At 22.5% G+C, this 26,306-nt stretch overlaps 1 protein-coding gene across 5 annotated transcripts in view; it reads left to right on the forward strand.

Moving 5' to 3' along the window:
• LOC132922193 (calcitonin gene-related peptide type 1 receptor) overlaps window positions 1-26,306 on the forward strand; it is a 145,893-nt gene that overhangs the window by 31,846 nt on the left and 87,741 nt on the right. For all 5 annotated transcript variants that reach the window (XM_060985564.1, XM_060985568.1, XM_060985567.1 and 2 more), the window contains exons 3-4: window positions 10,691-10,804; window positions 12,588-12,694. In XM_060985564.1, coding sequence (XP_060841547.1) covers window positions 10,691-10,804; window positions 12,588-12,694 — 221 coding nt within the window. The remainder of the gene's footprint in view (window positions 1-10,690; window positions 10,805-12,587; window positions 12,695-26,306) is intronic.

Raw genomic sequence — 26,306 nt, forward strand, 5'->3', positions numbered from 1 at the left:
TAAGGTTAGATAGTTCACTATTAATATTATGAATTGGGATTTAAATATTTTAAAACACGAAATCCATACTATATGCTGTGTAGTTTTATTTTCAGGTTTTGAAATTATTAAAAATATTACTATTCTACATCTTATGATATGTGTGTATTGTGTATTATTTTCCATTTTAAATTAAATTTCAAAAGCTTTTTAACAGTTATGTAGATATATTTTATATTCATATTTTTATACTTTAAAATATTTGAATAAAGTAGCATTTTGTTTTCACGTATAACCCATTTAATATTATTTATTGTTGAACTTATTTAATTAGAATAGTTATTACACAAAATCATCTTTCATCACTGATGACAAGTGAGTCAGACGACTAACTCACAGTAATAGTTGGGATTTTCAGGTGTCACTAATTGGACGGGTCATGCTTATAGAGTTGGCTGTATCAGTTGCGTTTATGGTGGTAACAAACACTGAATATATATTACTAGAAATTTATGTTTATAATGAATTCATAGTGATTTCGTCAACTTAATATTTGTTAGATGCTCTTAGACGATAAACATTTATTGCGCATTTTAAATTTCCCAAAATGAAAATAGGTATTATTTTTTGTGAGTATCGTAATTATTTGAATTAAAAATCGATAATGTTTATAGTCATACCGATACCTTGAAATAAGATTAAGTTTCATTTTTGTTTATAGATTTATCTTGCAATTTATTAAAAATTGTATAGTCAATACTTTAAAAAAAATATTTACGCTTTATGAAAATTTTATTTCGCAAATTATTTCTTCTTAGGATTAATCTTTTTTGTTAAATTATTATTTATTATTATACTTTATATTGATTATTGATTATTTGAATATTTAAAAAATTGTTTGAAAATTATATTTTACTTTGAAACATTTTTACGCTATACATTTAATCAAAATAGGAATAACTATAATTTGTTCTAATAAATTTTTTTTATGTATTTTACGTATTATTTCTTATATTGATTTCGGCATTTTTCTAAACTGGAATTTAGTTGCTTATTAAATTGTATTGTGCAAGGTTAAATTAAAATTACCATGTTTATTGTATAGTTAAATATGATAAATAATTCTTGATATTAAAAAAGATATCAATTTGATTAGAATATTATAATTAAATGTTATAAATTAAAAATGTTTATACCGTTTTATTATGGAAGTAAATAATATAATCATATTAAATTCATAAGGAAACAAACTAAACATGATTTAATTCAAGTAACAATAAGAAAGATACCTTCATTCATTTTTTAAACAATTATTAGATTTATGATGGTTCTTTACAAAATTAAAATTACGCGCGTGACTGTAGAAATAGAAAAAATAATATAAACTAATAAAAATAAAAAAATATCGATAATCATTCAGCTGTTTGTTAGACTTCAAGTGTTTTTGACATTAATTAAATCAATATAAAACATATTGTGTTAAATTTTAAGTCATTAGTGATGTCATGCAAATATTGCACACGGAAAATTAATTTGAGCAAAAATGATTTGTCAGCCTCTATTTTAAAAATTATTTAACATTTTATAATAGCAGCTGTTAGTTATTTATTTTCTCTTAATAGTCAACATGTTTTTCCAAAAAAATTTCGCATTAAATATTATAATATTGTAATTATAATTATTATTATATACAATTGCTATTCATATAGAAGTCAATGCTGACGTACCGTAGAACGTATAATAGGTTTATCCTGTAAATACCTTAAATTGTGAATGAATGTTTATTTAATCAAAAATAATAGTCTACGTAACAATGGTGAAAAGTTTCAATTGCCTACAATTAATACTTTTGGAATTGGAATACAATCACTATAATCATTAAAAAAAAGTTATAAATCATTATATATTGTTTAAATAGCTAGTTGAATCAAAATTTGAACACTAAATGTCCATAAAAATGTTGTGAAACATTATCTAAAATGTATTATTCTTTTAACAAAAAACTACCTAACTAATTGTTTTAAATAATTATTTATTAATTTATTTTATCAAATTTTCAAATTTATGTTATACTTAATTTGTATTCATATTCATTCCTCATAGAGTTTAATCGGTTAACCAAAAATAATATTATTGTATGGTAAATAATACATGCACTATACACAATACATTAGATTAGATCTGTATTTTTATAGTATGTGTTATTAATTCTAAATTGTCCAGAAAAAAATGTAAAGTCAGAAAATGAAGTATTACTATATTATGTCCGTTTATTCAAGCCTTTGGAAAATGTTATGTAACTGACATCGAGTAAAAAAATAAATTAATAACGTTTAAAGTTTTGAACACTGTTCGCTCTCCACTCATTCACTGTTTGATATCTGAAAAAAAATCAAGTTTATTGTATTTTTAACATATATTTTTTATTAATTATTAAACAAGTACTTAATGAATATGATTTTTTAAATGTAATTTAGTTATACATTTTAAAATTGAAGCAACATAATAATATAATATAATATTCAATAACTTTTGTTTCAGTAATATTTTGTGAATACTATTTTAAATTATTTAGAATTACCAATTATCATTATCAGTTCATAATATTACTTATAAAATTATTTATTTATCTAATCATAGTCATAAATCCACAACAATGGTACAAATATTTTAGGATCTTTTATGACGTATTATATTTACATTTTTTTTGGTTATAATATCTAAATAATTTTGGTTTACAAAAGAAGTAACGCGACTTAACCAGTTATACAAATTTAGAATTACTATAAATATTTGAACTTTGAAGTATTTTTAACATGTTTTAAAAATAAACAATTTAATACGTTTTACTAAAATATTTGAAAATTAAAATAAATTATTTTTTGTAATTTTATCAATATAAAAATACTTTTTTCCTTTTATTTTTTATCGGTATGTAATATTATAATTATGTGATACTAGTCTTGTGATTATTCAAATTATACAATTTAATGTTGTACTTCTTTTTTCGATTATCATTATTATTATATTAATATCTTATTTTTTTTTTTTTTTTAATTACAAGTTATGAAGTATATACTATGTACCTTTATACATTATTTATCAGTAGTTATAAATGTAATTATTATAATTATTATTCATGTATTAATAAGGCACTACCACCAACACATATGTATTTAAAATTTTAAAATAATAAAATGTTATGACTAAAGTTCGATTTTTTAAAGTCATCTAGAAATATACCATTTTACTAAGCCAAAATCAACTAAAGTCACTAAATCATTGTTATTATTAAAGAATCTGGAGGTAGCGATGAATTTATTGGTTTTGTTTGTGTGCTCAAAAGTGCGTTATAGTAGGTGGAAAAAATAATTTTGTTCAATTTTATTTATAGTCATTTAAAAGTTTCAATTATTTTAAGTTTGTTTTCAATTAATTTATGATATAATTTTTATTTGCATATAAAATAGCTCGAATATATTTAATACAAAGTTCCCCATAAGCTTATAATAAAACCATCACATCAACTTTTATGAGCAGTTGAGTTTAAATTTTGACTAGATTTAATATTCAGCCGTAAAATTAACGATTTGTATTAGTTATTTTGTTATAATACAAAAATATTAAGAAACTAGATTTAACTACTACTTAATATATATTTTTTTATGCACAGTCAAGTTAGTTTTCATCTGTTTATACTACGAAGTTAATTCTGTTGATATTTGATTTTCTTATGATATGTGTATGATTAGTGTGGCTGATTTTCAGTATGTTTATTATTATATTTGTTCGGGACAAATACTTCGTAATACTCAACTTTTAATTTTTTTTTTGTCTGCACCAATTAAATGTTTTTTGTCAACGACAAAATCATTCTCAAATTATTATTATCAATAAAACAAAATTGTAAAAATATATGAAGTCCTAATATTTTTATACTGACATAATTCATAAATAATCTCAAAGGGTGTATCCGCAGTTCATACCACCTGCTTATTTTTAGTACCTATATGATCAATAGGTATTCAATAATACAAGCAATTATTTATTATTAGGGATAAGATTTATATCATATAATATGCAATATAAAATAGACAAGTATGCTAAAATATACAATAAAATTATATAAAAATATCCATAGAGTTTACAAATTTGTATCGATCTATTATTATGTGATATATATATATCTATGATTTTAAAACAAATTTAATAAGAAAATTACATTTTATATACGATAAATAACTTTTGTTAGTCTTAACATGAAATAAACCCATACAATTTTGTGGTATCTAAATTTTTACACTATCTACTTACGTTAAAATATATTTAGGTACCATAAACATATATTTTACGTGTTTTGAGTTAAAATATGCAATATGTACTTAAATTGTGCAAAATAAATCATGGAGTGATTTATGGATTCAACTAACCAAATTAGTAAAGGAACACTACAAAAGCAACTTACTAATGTATATTAATCCTAGCCATTCTTATTAGATAGTGATCTGTGATTTTTAATTCATACTGTGATGAGCTTATTACAAGAACATTTTTTTTATATTAATAAGTTATATAAATTATTAATAATTATTATCACCAAAATAAATCATTGAAAATAATTTGAATTTATACGTATGATTGCTATGTATAAATCATATTGTAATATAACTATTAGTTAATATTAACAAAACTTAAATTTGTTATAAAATGTTGATTATTTTATATTTTGAAGATATAATATTTAATAAAATATATAAAATAAAACATAATATTTAAAATATTATGTTTTAAGTATAATGATACTATTACTGATATTCAATTATATTAAATTTACAATATATCATAATTTCTTATTTGTATAAGAAATAATGCCTTTAGAAATCTGTCGTAACAGTTTATATAAATATTTACTAAATCCATCAACTCGGGACTTAGGTAAACCACATGCCGTCGACATGTTACTGACACATTGAATCGATGTACTATAATATATACCTATAGGCTATAATGCATGTACATGAAGTTACCTCCTCACTTTGTCTTGCTGATTCAAAATACTACCAAATAACAATAAATCCATTTTTGTAATTTTTATGTTTTCAATTTTTTAACCTACAGTGGGGAGGACTTCATAATATTTTACACCATAATATAATAATACAATGTATTGAATGATTTTTGTATATTTTTTGTAATTTAAAAGATATTAATCGAAAAACTCAAAACATTCCACTGTCATTTAAATTATTATTTTATATACACAAAACAGAAATTAGAATACACCTCTAATATTATTTTTACTGTCACACACTATTCACTTGACCAATGTTAACAAGCTGTGTTAGGTTAGGCGTATATTTTTTGTAAAATTGTCTCAAATGAAAGTACATAATATAAACTGATTTTCTATTTATTAAACTTGAATCAAAATAAACCATATATATCTTGATTGGATTTATCAACAAAGCAAAGCACAGTGACACCATAAATTGAGGTACACTCTCCCCAAAATATACCGAGTGCTGTGTTTCATATTTTCCTGAGAGAAAGTCAGGTAATATAACTAGTATATACAATATACATACAAGTATAATACAGCATACACACACACACACACACACACACACACACACACATGTGTATATATATAATATATATAGTAACTTATGTATTTATTCAAATACATATACAGTTATTGAGTTATTTCATATTACAATATAAGTTAATGATATATAATTTATATTTTCATTTATTTTGATTGTGTATGAGTTTTGATGAAATTAACAATAATATGGGATTTAGGTATAATTCAATCACTATATTCATGCATTAGTAAAGTTTAATTTAAATAATAATCGAATTCTTTCTACCGATCTAATGTCCTATGTAATAAATAAAAAGTATTAAAATATTTAATAAAAATATTGTACCTATATACTATTTAGAAGTATATAATCCCGTTCCGAAACATATAGTACCTAATAGAACTTAGTATAAAGTTATTAATCGGTAGTTGTATGGCTTGAATTATTAGTAGATTAGTTACTTTGATAATTTTATGTTTAAAACACCGTTAATTGTCTAGACTGCAATAAATCTTATGATCATCACTGCCTGAATAAATTGAACCATTCCAGAATTTCCCCCGAGAAGATTTGTTATTATTTTATTATTTTGGTACCTAGTTAGAGTTCGTTGGGGATTTTGAAATAACCATTAATCACTAATCAGTTGTCACTAATTACTTTCATAAAAGTAATTAAAATCTAACACTTAAAAGTTATGTTTGACAGATGTTTTTTTTTTTTTAAATAATATATATATAAATATATAAGTATAAGTAATTCACTCAGAAATTATCAGGTGCTATGGTGAGTCTAAAATGTATTATAATATATTACTGTGAACGGTTTCAAGTAGATTTTTTTGACGTTATTTGAATATTATTCACGATAAAATAAACAAATTGCCATCGTGCAGTTGGAGTACGGTCAATCGTTGGATTAAGATTGAGCCATACTGTTCTTTACTAATCCTATCAGTTGAAATAAATCATTTAAGGCCTGGAAAATTTACGAGTTACTGCGCAACACCTCTAACATTTTCTGGCGTTATTTGTAAATGAAAATGATTTATTGTAATTTAAAGAGATAAAATGTGACCATCATTTGTTGGTAAAAAATAAAAAAAAAATAATTTGTTATCGTTTTACATGACTGTTGGGTGAGAAATTCATGTTGATATAGGTAATTTTTATTGGTTTAACACACATTCAAATACATAATTTACCATTTAAAAACTATTAAGACATTGAAAAGACTTTAAATTAATGTACCCATTTATATGTATAAATGCATAATTTTTTGTTATATTATTAGCTTTGAGCAATACAAATGTTTTTATTTTTCAAAAATAAAATTATTCGAGTATATATATTTTCTAGCCCTTAACTTTATTAATTATTATAATTCAAAAAATATAATATAAAACATTATATAACCTAACCAAACGTATTGTTATCGGTTACTGAAATTTAAAAAAAAAAGGAATATATTATAACATTGTGTACCGTGTACTTATTATATTTTTAGAATTAATTAAATGTGTATGTTTTTCTAAATGCAAAAAAAAAGTTGAATGTTAAAGAAAGAGATAATAATAAGTATTTAGGTGCAAACAAAGCATATCGTAGTTGATAAAAATAAAATAAAATTTTAGTAAAACATCATAATTAATTTAAAATTGTTAATTGAAATGTGCGCGGAATGTAGATGCTGGTTTTAAAACTACTTTAAATTATTTTAGTTTCAAGTCAAATTAAACAATATACATAGAAACTTTGAAACTGTTTTATATATTATAGATTTATCATAAAATAACATTTAATCGTATATATTAATATATTATATAAAAATTATAGTAAATATATTTTATTATTTCAGTATTATTCAATTTTAGTTTTGGATGGATAGATGAATATATTTATTTGATAATTATGCTTACATTTTTTTTACGGTAAAAATACATTATTTTAAACTTCATGTTAAAATTATGGTATCTGGAAGCATATTAGAATTAATTGTTTATTGAAAGGAGTGGGCTGTGCAGTAGTCATAAAAAAGCAAAGTGTATACTATATAAGTTATAACCAGTATAATCTAGTGCATTATCGAATCATGGTCCGGATATGTATATATTTTTATTCTATGCTTTTTTTAACTTTTATTTTCGTAATCTACCAAAAATGAAAATAATAATACTAATACGTATATATATATATATATATATATATATATATATATATATATATTATTTCACTACAACAGTTAATATACGACCATAACCAGATAGAAGGTATATACGGTGTTTATTTATAATGATTAGAAGGTATGCGGCGTAACCATCATAATATACCCTCAACTATAGCACTGGGAGTGAGGGAAGTTAAAAAAATAATGTATATACTTGTTAAAAGTGATTGAAATTACAAGATTTTACACATTTTATAATTATACAAGATTAAAAATATTGATAATATATTTTAACGTTTTTTTTTCAAAAATAATTTAAATTTAAACTGTTTACATATTAGGTCGTTGTATACATGATAATTTGTAAATTATTGTGTAGTTTTCATTTTAATAGATAAATAATATGATATATAAATAAATACTTCAATAATAATAATGCAAGGTACTTTATGAGTGTGTTTAGAATCCTAAAATTATTAGTTGTAATCGAAAGTCTTCTATTTTCGAAAAATAAATTAAATAAATACAAATATGAATACGTAGACACCAACGTATTATGATGTTTCTATATTATGTAATGAAATTTTCGAAAAATAAAAATCAATTTTAAGCTATTTATATATTGTACTTTTTTATATAATTTTACGGTACGTGGTATTTACTTATATGCTAATATATAATATAATACAATAATGAATGATAATGTTAAAATAATTAGATAGTAATGATAGTATATATTACTATATAATAATATATGCCATAATTTGACAAAGAATAGTGCAACGTACTATTATAGGTACTACTAATAGACAAATAAAATACTAAATTACTGATAATAATAAATTAATACCGTATAATAATATAAATTAGTTATAAAATATCCTTAAAAACAGAAGCTGACGCACCAAATAATATGTTTAGAAACATTTCCAATATACAATGTAAAACGATTTATCAGTGAATTCGAATTTAAAACAATATTCATTACAGTGACCTACCAGCAGCTATCCAATGATGAGATACACTATAAATCTTTAGTCAGAGCAGAGTTTTTAGTATTCGTAATTGTTTTCTGTCTATACTAGTCCATCGGATAGTTCGCTAATATAACATGATACTCATTGCCTAGCCTAGATGATTATTACTGTGACAAAATTATTAATTTTGGTAGTTTTAACTTCCAATTCGAATTATTATTTTTCGAGTCATTTCATTAATGTAGGTTTTTTTTGTGTGTTTAAAGCAAATATCGCGTTCAAGTAACTTTTTTTTATTCCTATATTGCAATATTATTATGTGTTAAAATTGTATTGTGATTATTTTAGTTTCGCATGAAAATTTTTTTTTTCCTTAAAGCCTTCACTCTTTAGAGCACAATCTCCCCCGGATGCAAGAAATTCTCTCGCATCTTGTGTCTATCACTGATAGTCGTTAAGACAAATAGTATGTGGCCTTGAGTTTCGTAAGTAGCAAAACATATTAAGTATTTGTGGGTAGAAAATAGTTTTTGTCATAACATTAACACACGTCTTCTAATAGTATCGTTTGGTAGATAGAAAAAAAACTTTCTTTATCTAAACAAGTCAATAAAGAGTTGTTGATTTATTAATTTAGTCGTTTATTTATATATTACTGATCAAAGAGAAACTATCTAAATTTAATAAAATAGATTGGGCATCCAAATATTTAAATTTTTAACTGATACCATTTTAGTTAATTTAATCATTGATTTTTTATTAAAGCATAATAATATACCATATATATTCCATTTAATTGTATTAAAAAATCTTTAAATTACTTATATTTAATTTATTTTTAGCTTCAAATAATAAAATAATGTTTTATTTATTTTAAAATACAGCTAATCCTAACAAATTTATATTATATATTATTATAAATATTTGTAGAAAAATGGTGTACTCTTTTTAATGAGTATTAGGCAAAGTATTTGAATTGTTAATGTTACACATTTTTGTGAGGTAAAAAAAAAAAAAAATTGAAATTTAGTTGTCATTTTTATATCCGATATAGGTATGTGGATTATTCATGATTTATTTTGCTATGATTTTTCAAATTTTATTAACATTTTTTAATACGGTTTTTCAGTATATTAAAAGGCTAAGAAAAATGTATAAGTGTGACTAGTGTGAGGTACATTCATTATTTGTTTAGAGATAACTATAATCTATATTATATTTTATACTTATTATTCCAATATTAGATAATGTTTTCATCTGCCTCATCTTAATTTTACATTATGTTATCGATTGCAATTTAACATAAAGTACTTAATACTTATTTTAAATTGAACATAATGTGTATAGTATAATAATTAAGTTCTTTAATAATTCTTGTAAAAGTTTTTAATATACTTTGTGTAGTACTAAAAAATTATTCATATTAATTAATAATATTGATGTGATGCTATAATATTTTACTGTCACACTTTATTTTACTTTAAATTTATAGATATTGTTTTCGTATAATGTTAAAATATTTTTAGGATGATACAATTAGAACCTTAAGGTAATTATGTTTATAGGGAAACTGATTGTCATTTTAAATTAAACTGTAAAATTTGAAATTGGTAATTACCAATAGACTTAAATGAAGTACAAACTATATTACATTATACTTTATTACCTATATTATCGACTATTGTCCCTAGTATAAATATATATCATATTGCAAATAAAATTAAAGTTATAAGTGTTATCGTGTAAATTAGGGCCACAGATTTTTCTACACATATCAAAATTTCAAATATTTACATTTTATTTTATTATATATTATGTATCTATTGTTTTATCAAACGATTTCAAGCACGTTATTTTATACTTTTGAAATAATATAAAATATATAATGTTTGAGTAGGTATCCAAATTTTGTGCACGTGTATTTCATTCGGTCTCTTAATTTATGTGAAAGGATTAAGGTTAGGTTTTTTTTGTTTTTGACAGGTTCACATTTCTGTCGGGGAACGTTTGATGGATGGCTTTGCTGGGCAGATACAGAAGCCGGAGTCACCGTCCACCAACCATGTCCAGAATTCATTTCTGGATTTGATCCAACGAGTGAGTTTTATTTGTTTATTTTAAACACTTATACGATATTTTTAAAGAACAATTTTTTTTTTTTTAATTACAATAAAGATAACAATATTCGTTTATTTATATTTATAATAATATGAAAATTAATTTAGTTTATTTTCGTCATGATTACAATAATTATTTTTATACCGTTGGCAATAAAAATATAAAATTAAAATTAATTTTATTAAAATATCTATCAACCCTGGTCTCTGATAATATTATTCGTTAATATTAATGTAATATAAAAATCCTGTAAAAAGTTTATAAAATAAGGATCAGTATTTTTCTCTTTCAGATGATTCAATATAAATATTAAATGGATATCCTACGTATACTTTATTATTTGATTATTATAATTTATTTTTAATTGACAATATTTTTCGTCTTTTCACAGTGTAGTTGATAATGAAAATGGTTTTTTTTTTTATAAATATATATAACCGAATTTCAAGGGAATATCAAATTAAAATGTTATATTTTTCAATTGATATACTTTTTTAAACACCTATTATGTTTCTTTAAAATCGTATACATTAATACGTTACATAAATATTTACTTGTTTGTATTTTTTCTTGCGATTGTATATCTGTATGTAAAAAAAAATAATCGAGGTAGTGGCTGCTGTATAGGCATACCTCGTAATTGAATAGTGCACTGCAATCGATATATTAAATTTAAATTTAATATTCAATCATAGTATATAAAAAAATGATTCTTAACGGATATTTTACGATAAATTAACCTTTATTAAATTAAATTACGATTAGTTATTATTTTTTTTTATTAATGAGACATGGAACTATTTTATTTTTTTAATATTTCATAATAATTACTAATAATTATTATGTTAAAAAAATATTTAAAACGTATATAAATGACTTTACGTGGCCACGCGTTGCGTGTGGAAAATAACAATATAATATGATTAATATGTGAAGTTTCAAGTCTCCGCGATTAATATTTTTGGAATTAAAATATTAACTTTAAAATAAAACAATTTTAATATTATTATTAATAATATTACTGTTTAATATAATAGATATTAAAAGACCGGGAGATAATGATTAAAATGTGTCTACATTTTAAAGTAATATATTAGACTCAATAATAACTTTATAGTAGGTGCCTTTAATTTTTATGCAGTATACCTGTCTCAGTTGTCTTATGCTACTTTTTATTTAATAGTATAATAATAAAATATAGTATGCATAAAATAATATAACAATTCCGATTAATTTGTTTACATAAACCATGCTGTATCAAAATTGTTTCAATTAAATACACATTTTTTTAAATATTTTCAATTAAAAGTTTACGAAAAAGTTTTAAAAATATTCACTTATAAGCTTTCATAATATAAATAATAGGTTATGTATTATTTAGTTGTAACCTTATTATTGATGTAATTTTACTGAATTGTATTACTGTTACATAATATTGTTATTTGAGATATTTTGTTATTTTTGTTTAATATACTTTAATGAAACCTTTATTTAAAAATGTAAAAATAGAAGTTTGTATACAGTACAGATTTTGTGAACATAAATATAACTTAGTTTGTATAATTAAATTGATGGTCAATTTTAATAGTTCAGAGGTTCATTAAGACATATTAAGAAAGAATTATGAGTTATTAAATCATTTCACTTAACGAGTGATGGCTAAATAGTTAAATAATACTTATATATTTATACGTTTACATATTTTAGTTTACTTATTTTTGATTTCCTGTGTTTTATAATAATTCAAAATATTATATTCTAGGAACTGCTTATAAAATCTGTAATAAAAATGCTACATGGTTCAAGCACCCAATATCGGGTGCAGTTTGGTCCAACTATACAACTTGTATCAACCATGAAGATTATAATGTAAGTATATAACTAAACATATACTTTTTATTTATTTTAATATTGACTGAAGTTTTTATAACTACAATTCTATATAAAAAATACCGTTATTTACGGTATGTGCTGTGTTAAGTGAGAAAAAATTGTAAGGGGTACTATAAACACCAAAAAATTATAACACCATACTTTTTTTTTTATGTTTCATATTTTAATTATAAATACTTTTTTTTTTGTTTTTAAAAACTATGTATTTTAAATGAAACGGAGTATTTACAATTTCTTCTGTTTATATAATGATGTATTATTAACAAGTAAAAAGGGTAATTTATGAATAACTGATCTTAAACTTGAATTAAAATGATGGCAAGTAGACAAAATTACCAGTTTTGTCTTCCAGTTTAACCTTTGGGTATATATATGTATACAATACAACCGCATTTGTTGTATACACCGTACAAGTACATAACATAAAGCTCATGTACGCTCAATAGTTTACGTTTAGCTTTTTAGTTTTGATATTTGACTAAATAGAACTATTATCAAACTTTACGATAAGAACATTTTAAGTGATTGCACGTTGGTAAGATTTTTAGGTGAATTATAAATACCCATGTAAAATATTACAATTTAAAAGTGCACATAGCTCATATCGTACAAACACAAAGAGTATTGTTATTTTAAAGTTTGATATTAGGTCAATTCACGCATGTATTAAGGCTAACGAAGTGACGAAGCTAAATATTAATTCACTACCTAATTCTAATTGTCCAAGTTGTGTAAAGCGGAAACAACAAAAGTGGGTGTGGTACTGTGGCATCCTATTAAAAGTGAATAGCCATAGCTTCTAAAAATATTACAATAAACATTTTCGTTTTTTCCTTACGACTTATTTTTCAGAACATAAATATAATAATATCTATCCTATTTACAACAAGGCAATTACTTATTAAAATTATTTATTAGATTATATTAAAATAATAATCATGATTGTATTTTTATGGAGAGAACAACATGTGATTAATTAATTATTCATAGATAGTAGTAAACAGTAAAAGATATAATTAGTTAGTATATTATATATATCTTTCTTGCTGGTGTTCTTAACAGTTAGTGTAAAAAAAAAAAAATATGGGTAATCTCTTGCCAGTACCATATTCAGAGTTTATTATTACTATATTATGAAGAACATCCAACCATAACATTGGCAAAATATTATACCTTGGCCACGTACACTATATTATATTTAATGTTATGTCAAGCATCTTGTTAACTATCAGCGTTTTAAAGTACATATACAAGGATTTTCAATCCATTTGTTAAACTATCGGATCAAAGCATATCCATCAACATCAATCTCAATGCTATACTCTCCTTTATAATAATCGAAAGTTTGAAAAAAGTTCAATCCTATATACAGTAATTTTCAAAAATAACAGCAAATCACCCAATTTAAATTCAAAAAGTACCTTACAACAAATTTCTACGCTTTTATTATTATTTTTTTTTTAATGTCTATACCTTCTCTAATTTTGTTAATAGGGAGATTAATATAATTATGAATTACGTATGTTATATACATAATATTTGTCGCTGAAAATCTAGAATTGATAAAAAAAAAAGAATATATTATTTATTTATTAATTTGCTATTTATTGAGTTTAAAACAACTTTATTTTTATTTTTTGGTCTATTAATTGTGCACTGACATTTTTTAGTATACCAACAATACTACAAATACATTATAAAACAAGTGTAGGTATATTTTATAATTGTAAGAATACGAAGTTTTTTTACATTTATAATATTTATATGATATATTAATCATATAATATGATGTACAGTAGAACTTCCGTAAAAGGTCACCTCTATATTACGGTCACGCGGCCACCTCTAAATAGCGGCCATTATTTATGGTCTTTCCGGTGGCTGTTAATTGAAATTCCACTGTATTGTTAGACTAATATGGATTGAAGGTTATTTAGAAATAAAAATAATAAACATTTATTAATTATTATGTAAACATAAAAATACAATTATATTGATAATATTATGTAGTATATTATATTCCTTATTGTTTTTATTTTATTTTGATTAAAACGAGATGAGTGTAAAGTTTATAAAAACCTCAAATAACAAGGACTTATTATCTTCTATAATAGTTTTTGATCTTTTTTAAGTTTCATAAAAAAAGTTTTTTTGTATAACTGCGTGACTATACATTATATTCATACTACACTAGTCTACAATAAAAATGGAAACAAAAGAAATAGCGAAAATGTGGAAAACGGGCCCAGAAGGATAAAGCCATAACACCTCGTAAATATTAATCCTTTGAAAGAATACGTGACTCACTAATTAAGGGTCAAGAATAGCATTGTCTCTTTTATTCACCTGTATAAATAAAATATTGTTATATACACAACAAAAATATAGAAAACTATAATGTACAATTTTGCTATAAACATTTAATACTAAATATATATTTAAAGATAGCCACTAATATATAATTCAAGAATGATGACAGAAAATTTAGACACGTTTTATATATTTTACAAACAGTATAATAATATGTTTCCAAACTTTTTTGATGTCTTGTATACACAAATTCCAAAAGTTTTCAAAAATTGTTATATGTTGTAATATTTTTACGTTCTTTCAATATAGTAATTTAACATAAAAAAAATACCTTAAGGTATACAAACTACTTCACGTTGGGCACTCATAGCACTTCATTACTTCACTACAAAATATTGCTGTATTATTTATTCCTTATTCAAAAGTCATAATAAAAGACTATGAATATAAATCATACGATTTTAAGGAGATCTCAATTTACTCAAATATAAGGCGTATATTTACAATTTGTAAACTCTTATTATAGATTTAAAATTTAAATTTAAATTATAATTTAATATTTAGAAATATAAAGGTTTAAAGAATACAGAATCTTAAATTGTTTAATAATACTTTTTAAGGAAATATTTAAAATTAGACGTTTATAGTAATATACGAGTTTGCGTCGTTTTTTTTTTAAATCAATTATACAAAAACTACATTTTTGTATAGTATACAGTACTTATATATGTTACTATAGTACCATTTAGGGAATTTCAAGTAGGACATATATACTTCATAATTTAGTTTTTCATCCCAAAATAATGGTTTTAGGGTTATTCTTGAGCAACCAAACAGTTCAGTATAAAAGTTATATAAATTGTAAATCATATATTTTAGAAAGTTTGGTTAAGAATTTAAAAAATTAAATTGTGTATAGTTATATAATATAAATTTCACATATATAATGTATATTGATATTTTTACTACCTATCAAAAGTAAATGAATATTTTTATAAATAATATGAAAAATAACCCTGTAATATAAAATATAATCAAATATAAGTAAATTAATTTTACTCATTGTTAATTTTTACTTCACCACAGAATAACCAGAAGGACCACTTAATGAGAGTTGGTAAAATGTTCAGTCTTTCAGTATAGCCAGAAAAAAATAATGTTTTACTACTTAATGATTTTTAATATTATTATAGAATAAAATTATGCACGATATTTATTGTATAAATAAGTTGTATTGATAGTTGAATTGTATTATTAACTTTCTACAGGCTATAATACTGCATGCTAGACTAAGAGGTATAGCAATTATGTACCCTATAAGAACACATGTAATACTAGAAAAATGAGCCTTCTGGTTATTTTGTCATTACACATCCAATAATAATGATATTTTAAGTATTTTAATTAGGTAAGTAAAAACAGAACACATATCTATTTTTTCCTTTTTACGATATAAGTCAGTATATAATTTTTTTGCCGATAGTTTTTTTATATTTCAGATATTAGATACAGCTCAAGTTCATCTTTCTCTAAAAGTTAACACTATTCTGTAAAACTATACAAATTTGTATACTTAACACAATTGTTAATAATCTCAAATCTCAATAAGTGTTTGTGTTATGACTTTATTCTATGTAAAATTGTATATAGTATTAAAATAGTGGTATAGTATAGTATTAAAAAAAAAACATACGATGGAACTTCAAATATCCACAGTACAAAATTTAAAAAAAATATATAATTATATTACGTACTTTTAACAATACATAAATATTTATTTTATCAAAATATTATGCTTATATATTATACATACAGTAGCTATATTGGTTTTATTTTTAATTAGAAAAAAAATTAAATTCATAGGTACGAATTGTATATTTTTAATCATCGTTTAAAAATCATAAATTTAGGAATTTACAACGGAGCTGCGTGTGGTTGTAGAGCATGTAGGTCGATTAATATGTTGTTCGTCTATTAAAATGTGGTTGAGTGAGGTACGTATGAAATTGATCAAAATGTTTTCTAAGGGTTACGATAGATGAGGCTGTATATCATATTTTATACATAGATATGAAGAGATAATTAAATATTTTCAGTTAAAATATTTTAAACTTGAGTCAAATACTAATATATTTTGTAGAAACTTAGAACTACTCTATACCTATAATACTAGATGAATATTAAATTATAAAATTTATATAATTCCTGTATGTTATAAGAAATGAAATCAAACAAAAAATATTACTCAATATTTATATTCATTACAAATATAGATAATACAAAATCGTGATAAAAGCACCTAAAAATAAGTAAATAACTAATTCACGAAATAGATTAGTGTTAATAACTGACCATAATATAACACATACCTATACTTATATAACTGACTGACTTTCTAGTTTCAACCATCGAGATATACTATGTTATAAAATGTATATTATTGAATGATTTTGTATATATACATAATATTTTACCCAATACCATTGGATATCAATATTATATTATAGTATTTATAATCGATGCTTATAAAGTTATAACTATATATATATATTCTTTATCTTGACGCTTTCAAAATTTTCAGCCACAATGATAATTTATCAATTATCATTAATTACTTAATTACTCCCTTGAAAATTAAAATTAAACATTGCGGTCAGCACATGATCAGCTACAACTAACCATCCATCCATAATAATATATCAGTGGTGCAGTGCACTAAAAACAGTAAACTCAAACCACTTTTGATGTTTATAACTTATAACTTTATAAGATCTATTATTCAAATGACCTATTTATACCATTAAACAAATATAAGTTTAACAAATCAAAATTGTATACTTTTATTTCTTTTATAAGAGTAATGTGTGATATCTGTCTATATTTAATATTCTATATTATAATAAAAATTGTATACCGAAATAATTAGAAAAAAACAACTATGATGACTAAATTAAATGCAGAAATGTTAATAATCATTATAGTATTTAAATCGAAGTTTTAATAGAATAAATAAATATATAATAATATAGTATATAGATATATTCATCAAACATGCTTACTTCACTTTTATTCTTTAATAATGCATTTATTGAAATTTAGATTTTTGAAATTTTTAAGGACCCTTAAGAAACCGAGTTTAAGGCTTTGAGCGTTGCGTCGAGTTTTTTTATATTTTATTTTTTAAATGAGTTATAAGTGAACATTTTGCTGTAGGTAACTTATTTTAAACATATTGTTAAAATATTATTTTATAATATTGTTATAACTATCATAAAGAAATATTGGAACGTAGAACACTCTATAATATTGACACAATCTTTTAAAGAAATATTTTCAAAACGTTTTAATTATGTTTTTTATAAAAAATATTTATATTACATAATAAAAATACATTGTGCTAATATTTGAATCAACATGTTGTCAAAATAATTCTAAAATGTGAATTGAAATGTGATGTGAATATTTTTGAACAATATTTTGCTCATACATGTGAAAAACATATTGCACCAATGTGTAATTTAGTAATATTGTAAGCAACATATGTATTAAATATTGAATATGTTTAAATTGCTATGTAGGATTACTTATAAAGAACATATTTTCAGATAATTTGATTTTTATAATATTTAATTAGTGTTCTGAGGGGCCAAATAAATTAATACCACGCTTTTAGATTTTTATCGGAAAGATGAATGTATTCATTTTATTATAATTTAATAGTATTTTTGTTTTTGGTGAAATCTTATGCTTAAATTTTCAGCATTCGGGATGGTTTATCAGTACAATATATTGGTTTAAAAATTATTATGATGACTTATCTTCGAATAAATTATAGAATAAAAATACGAGCCGATAAGACACCAGTTGGACACTATTATACCGGACGTATTTTTATAATTAAAATAAACTCCAACGATTAACCGAAAAATGTCAGGTAATTCAGTTTAATATGTGTATATATATATAATTAAATCTAGTAATAGCAAAAGATTTCATTCATTATTAGACGGTATTTCATAAAAAGTCTAGAATTTGAAAATTTAGTCCTTAAATATACTTAAAAATTTCAAACAGAAATGTTATATTGTTCAGTAATTTAACAAATGTCGGTGAGAATTCTTAAAAATCGTCCTGGTATTTTTTTAGTAAATGTATATTATTATCTCTTTATCTATATATTTATATAATATATAATATATATATAATAATTATTATAAATTATAATATAGTATCAAGATTTTACATTACATAATATAATGTTATTGAATTGGATAAATAATTTATAATTAAATACTACAATAAGTTACAAAAGTTAAATCTGATATAGTAATACAAATTTATTATATTATATTATTATTGACGAATAATCAGAATTATATAAATAAAATATTTATTTCATGCCAGCTTTATTTTTTTAAAACATCTATTTAAAATCCATCATATTTTTTATGATTTAAACATTTCTTAATTTGAACTTGAACATGATATTAAACAAAATATGCTTGTTAAATTAATGAATATATAATGTTATTTGTTTTTTTCAAACTCTCAATAATTTAACCTATATCCAATTATACAAGTAAATAAACTTTTTTTTAAATTCCGAATAAAATAACGCACTTCAAAATTAAAACACTCAACACTGGAAGACATAACTTGACAACTTTTTATGTTTTTTGGTCTTTGGTGACTCTTGTGAACTTGTTTTGTTATCATTGCAGTAATATGTGGTTATTTTGTCATTATCTAAAGAGTAAACCATAGTTATATAATATGATGATCTATTATGCTTTTTTAGTTCGTATTTTCTTCGTCAATATATTCAATTTAATTTATCTAAAAATCATATCAAACACATTGCTAACTTACTAACATGCTAATAAGACTTCAAATTGTAGTCTATGAAGTTTATATTATAAAAATAATAATATAATAACATATACTATGCCCAAGTATAATATTTATCGTGGGTTGAAATATCTAGCACGGTATAGCTTACTAGATTAGAAGCACGCATGGTGAATAATGAAAGAGCATAAATGTAATACTGTATCGTTTCTGCTAAACTCACGTATATTGTGAGCATATTTTTTTTATGGGGTCTCGTCTTGTAGAAAATTGAACCTTGTCTCTTCCCTGTCATCGGTGATCTGTAGCTCTAAAGGGTTCTTTCTCTTGAGACCCATAAACATAGCAAAAACTCCTTGGTATCGTTTTAATATCATTCAAATTTGAGTTGAACACGTGGAAAATATTGTTAATATTTTTATTTTGCACATTTTATGTCTCATTGCATCTACTATAATTAAAAAACATGTACTTATAAAATTGATAAAATAAAATAATTAATTATTATATTATTAAGTAAAACCACAAATTCCATTGTTATTATTGATTAAACGAAGTAGTTAGTTATGTAATAAATGTCTACCCTTAGACAATGATATTATATTATCATATTATTAGCCTTCAATCAGTAAATTAAAGACAATGAGTTTTCAAATAAAGTAAATAATAAAAAAAAAAAATATTATAAACCGAACCTTATTTCAACCTTACTAACAAAACAATTCTCATAATGAATTATTAAAATAAATATGTTTACATATTAGATAATTTAAATAATGCGTAGGAACTTATTATAATAATTCCCAAGCTCTTTATTTATTTTTATTTCAAAATTACCTACATGTTTTAAAGTTATAACACAAATTTATTGTATTCATATTAAATATATTATTCTTAGTATTTATATACATAAAATTTAAATATTTAACAAATCATTTATTACAATATTTTTTGAGAACTAAAATGGAGTTCTAGTGAAATATGTTTAAAACACTTTTCTTTATTTCATCCTATAAATTATTATACTCTTAATTATTACAAATTGGATATTATTCAGAATCTAAGTACTAAAATTGAAAAAAAAAGTTTTAACTTAAAGTAACAAACTAACAGTTATGTGTTACAGTTGAAAAATGTATTATGTTAAAATTAAAAATTAGAAAAAATTGAGTTTTCTTGCAAAAAAAAAAAAGTAATAAGTAAGACAAATATTTGTTATTTTATATTGATTTAATTGAAAAATAATAATTACGTTTATTATTATTTATAATTATTAATAAACATTGTACCTTAAACAACAAAACGCTATCACCTAGATATCTGATATAAGTACCTAAATAAAACATATATAACATAATATATATAATAAACTTAAATTTCTTATAGTCATAAGATGATGCATTTTATTTTCTTGTTTATTTCATTTTGAGTAAGTACTGAATTGAATTTTAATATATCATAGTTGTTTATAACTTTTGAAGTTCAAAAAAAAAAAAGTTAATAAAACATTTGCTTGAAAAAGCGTATCTTATCAAACGTGATTTGTTTGCTTGCCTTTGTAATTTACACAGGTCAGAAAGTTTGCGACGATAAATTTATAGTACTGAGCATGTTATATGCAAATCAATTGAACTACCCTTTTCACTCAGATTTTGAGTTTATTCCAAAAAACCTTTTGTAACGTGCTTGTGAATATTTACTTCTATCGGGTTTCATTAAAGGAAAAATAAAATTAAAAAAACAATATTCACGGTTAACGGGTTATTTAAACGAGTAATATGAATACAATTAAATCTTTAGAAGGCATATCTATTTGAATATTGACATTGATGGTATTTATATTTGAAATTTACATTTTAAATATGACTATAAAACAATAAAACATTTCATACAATGTTATTATTGTAATTAATTTTAAAGATTCTATAGTCATAATGACTTATGACACGAATGTTATTATTTTTTTTTTCTAATATTATTTATAAGGTAATCTGAGTTAAATAAAAAATAATTATTTTTAATTAACTTGCATGTGAATTTCAATTATTAATTCCTAGTTTTGGATTACTGAGATAAAGTGTTGAGCTCCTTTTTAAATGTTTATAATATTAATGTTATTATTATTGTTGTTATTTTTTATTTTAATGCAACATATTTGTTATATAATAATAACAAACGAACAAACGAAAACTGTAGTTTATTAACTATTCATTAATAGTATAACATAACACGTGAAATATTAATCATTGAGAATTTATATCTGTACAAGTGAAGTGTTTTATAGTATTACTAAAACTATAGGTACTAAACTACTTTGATAATCAAAAATAAAGTTTTAATAGTTTTCGTTACTTACCGAAAGTGAAAATTACCAAGAATATTATTATGCTTTCTGAGATCACAAACATGTCTATGTAATGTATTATGCATTTCATATTATATAATGTATACCAAAACCTAACATATTCTACTTTATTATCATTCCTTGAATACTAAATTGAATTTCGTTTTGTGTTCTTCTATCAAAAAATATCTTTAATATTAAAACTTGTATTTGTGGTAGTTGTTTGTAAATAACTACAATTTTATTTATTAAAAATCATTTGTTAATATTGTTTTTTATAACCATCTTTTAATTTAAAATTAGACTTAAATGTACATTTTGTTTTTCTTATGTATGTAATATTCTCTATACTTAGCAAGTTAAACTAGATAAGTTTCTACATCTCATTAAAGGCATTCTTTCGACATCGGGGTCATTTATAAGGTACAATAAAACTCTCGTACGTAATATGTTTGATATGTTAACGTTTTCGAAAAGTAATTTTAGGCTTAGAGTATTTTAGGGTATATTACGTGTGCTGTATATTACAATCATCTATTTAAATTAAATTTTTGTGGCTCGCAATTTGAAAAGAAATATACGATTTTAATTACAACATTCTGATATTATTTAAATAACGTTGCGGACATAAATATTTCTAAAAAATGTATTTTTAAATAGTACTAATGCTATTTTGGATGATACTTTATTAAACTAAATTTTATTATAATAATAATATATTCAGCACAGTAAAGTTAATTTGGTTTATATAGTGAAATTTATAATAAAATACGTCATTTCCTTTTTATTTTAATTCTGAACTTACAAATAATTTATCGTATCCATAATTTATAGTATAATTTGATTGTTACAATGTATATAGTATATATGTATATGTAACTATCGATAAAATCCAAACCTTTATGCTGGTATTGAGTGAGCTACTAAAATTAATGGATTAATCTATTTAAAGTCAAGTACAAAGATAAATCAAAAAATAACCATAACATATAAATCTCAGGGTAAAATTATATTACAGATTTTGTTAGCCATAATAATTTAATGTTCTTTGGTTTTATTACTTATTCGTCTGTTTTCACTAAAACTTCTTTGATCTCTGAAAAATATTCTAAATCAGTGCCCAGTTTTAAATCTGTAATGAAGCTTAAAAGAACTTTAATTTTATTGGTATAAAAAATATTTAAGTAAACAAAAAAATAAATATAAAAAACCTGTATAGTTCCTGTCTTCAATCAGAATTTATAATAATATATGTAATACTCTAAAGGTTGTTAGTTGTTTTATTTATTATTTAACGATATATTCTAATGTTATGGACACCAGAAAAATTATTCCAAATCTCAGTCATTTTTAATTTTATTCTAATTTTAATTTCGATACTAAATTACTCGTGTGTTTACTTATAAATTATAAATCAATTCATGAGTTTTATTATGTACAATGACGTAAGTAGTATTTTTTGATAAAAATCAATAATCATGATCATATAATTTTACAGAAAATTAACTTCGTCTGTGAAACTTTAGCAAGTATCCACCAACCTACCTACTAGAAGAGAATTAGAGCTTCAAATAATGAAAATTTTGATCGATTGACGTTAAATTGCATATCCATTGATCATGTGCAGGAATACTGTTTTTATTATACTAAAATATGAACTAATTAAATGTAGGTATTATAAACACGTAAGCGCGTACTTATTAATATTCCCTTTTTTATTTGATATATAAAAAAAGAAATAGTATTTAAAAAAATATTTTATTAAGTTATATAAAAATTCCGTTGCTAAAGTTAATGAAATTAAATTAACTCGATAATTATGTTTTATTTAAACGTATTACTTAGCAATAAACAAAGCTTAAGTGAATTAGGTTTTTACTACCAAGATTATTTTTTTTTGTTCTACGTATTAAATTCTAAAAATTAGTATAAATATTATGTTTGGTATCTAAATATTATAAATTCAACAATAATCTAATTTTATTATACGTGTTAAACTGGGAAGTTAGTGTAGAATAATAAATATTTTAGATGTTTTATACAAAAATTAATTATCTTGTATTTATATTCATAGTATTTATAAATTAATAACATAAATAGGTATCGTTACTTAATTATACTACGTAAGATTGGAAATTAAAGTTAAAATTTAAAAAATTTATTGAATAAAATTATTAATAAAATAAAGTTTTGTTAGATAAGAACTTTTTTAAAAGTTAATTTTGTGTTCAATATACGTTAACTTAATATGTTCAATAGATTTCAGAAATTTTTATCTTTTTTTTTGCCAAAAGTAGAATGCATGCAAAGCAAAGAAATAGTGATGATTTATGTCATGAATCCTATGAATAAACTTATAGCCTATTAAATAATTCAGGAATATAGTTTCTATTATACCAATTTTTCGTCGAATATTTAATTCAACTAAATCAATAAAATAATGATAAATATTTATTTTATTTTTAGGATTAATTTTAATGATTTTAAAATACGTTTGTTATTTAATGATATGTGTACCTAAATAATACATCTAAACACGAATAATTTATACCAATTACTAATTAGACCAATTGCTCAATTTCATAAACTTAAAAAAAAAACTGGTGTTGACCACTTATTATATGTAAACTTTTGAATGTTTGATGGTAACTGAGTTACTTATTAAAAAATACTATATTTGGATTAACGGAACTTTCATTGTCAAATAAATTGAATTCAATAGAAAACTAATCTCGAAGTGTCAATCGCAAAAGAAATCTAGTAAAACTGGCAACGAGTAAAAGAAATGGTATTTACTCTTCTTTTTATTTTTCGCCTCAACGCACTGATAGTTTTTTAGCTAACCGACGTTAAATTATAAAATTATGCTATTCCTGAAAAAAATAATCATTCGGTCGCCATGATTAATTTTTAATCAAAATTTATTGCTTGTGCTTTTTTAACTTACTACCTTCTAAATGTTTGTAATAAACTCGTATCTAACCACAACCTCACCTGAACTCTCAGGTTATTTCTACTGATTAAAATTTGTTGGTCAAAAACCATCATGGTTTTATGAAAATGAATATCTGTAATTTAATATTAGTATTATAAAATGTTCACATACAATATGGCATACACGTTTTCTGCAGATTATAATGTTTACAGTTATATGTTTCTTATCAAAAATTAAAATATTGACATATTTTTTTATGGATATATTATATTGTTAATATTATGCATATAACTTAATATATATTTTTAAAACATAAAACATTATGGAGCATAGAATGCGATTTTAGCTACAATAATTAATTAAAAAATATTTTCGTTTTGAATTTCTTTGACAGTGTACCACAACAGTAAAATTTTTATATAAATTAGAACCTCGAGCCTTAAAAAGTGCATGTAACAACTCATTTTTAATTTGTTAATATTTTGTTTTTAACGATAAACGTAAAAATATATGCTTATGTTCAATGAATGGTAATTTACTTAATCATAAATTCATAAGCTTTATTGCGTATGATCGGCAGTTACACCAGCCTGTCCTTCTGTATTATACGATTAAGGTTGCTCGTCATTTCTACTGACAATGATGAATGGGTTAATCAGAAGGTATTGCTACAGACTGAAATCCTTTAATAGATAATCGTATCTAATAACAGATTATATTTTCGTAGTTTATACATATAAATAAAAAAAAATATTTTTAAACAAGTAAAATTACTAATTAGTCCTAATCATAAACATAAACATATTTTTTTTAAATATAAGTATCCCAATATACTGTCACAAGAAAAAAATTTAATGAAATGACATAAAATCAAGAATAAAACAGTCGACTATAAGATAGAAAATAAGCTAAAATATTAAATTAAAAATTAAACCTGACTAGAATTCTAAATACTAATTGACACGTGGTTCTTTAATATCGAATGATGATACAACTTTAAAAATTAAACACGTCTTATACAAATACAGATGATTTGATGAACACGAATTAGAACTCAATATACTCAAGTATCGTACAAAAGAAAGTTTAGGTCCCTATCCCAAAAGCTGATATAATACAAGGTGTAGTTATTATAGATTCAAAAATGTTAA

The sequence above is a fragment of the Rhopalosiphum padi genome, chromosome 2 (genome assembly GCF_020882245.1).
Source record: "Rhopalosiphum padi isolate XX-2018 chromosome 2, ASM2088224v1, whole genome shotgun sequence".
Classification (NCBI taxonomy): domain Eukaryota; kingdom Metazoa; phylum Arthropoda; class Insecta; order Hemiptera; family Aphididae; genus Rhopalosiphum; species Rhopalosiphum padi.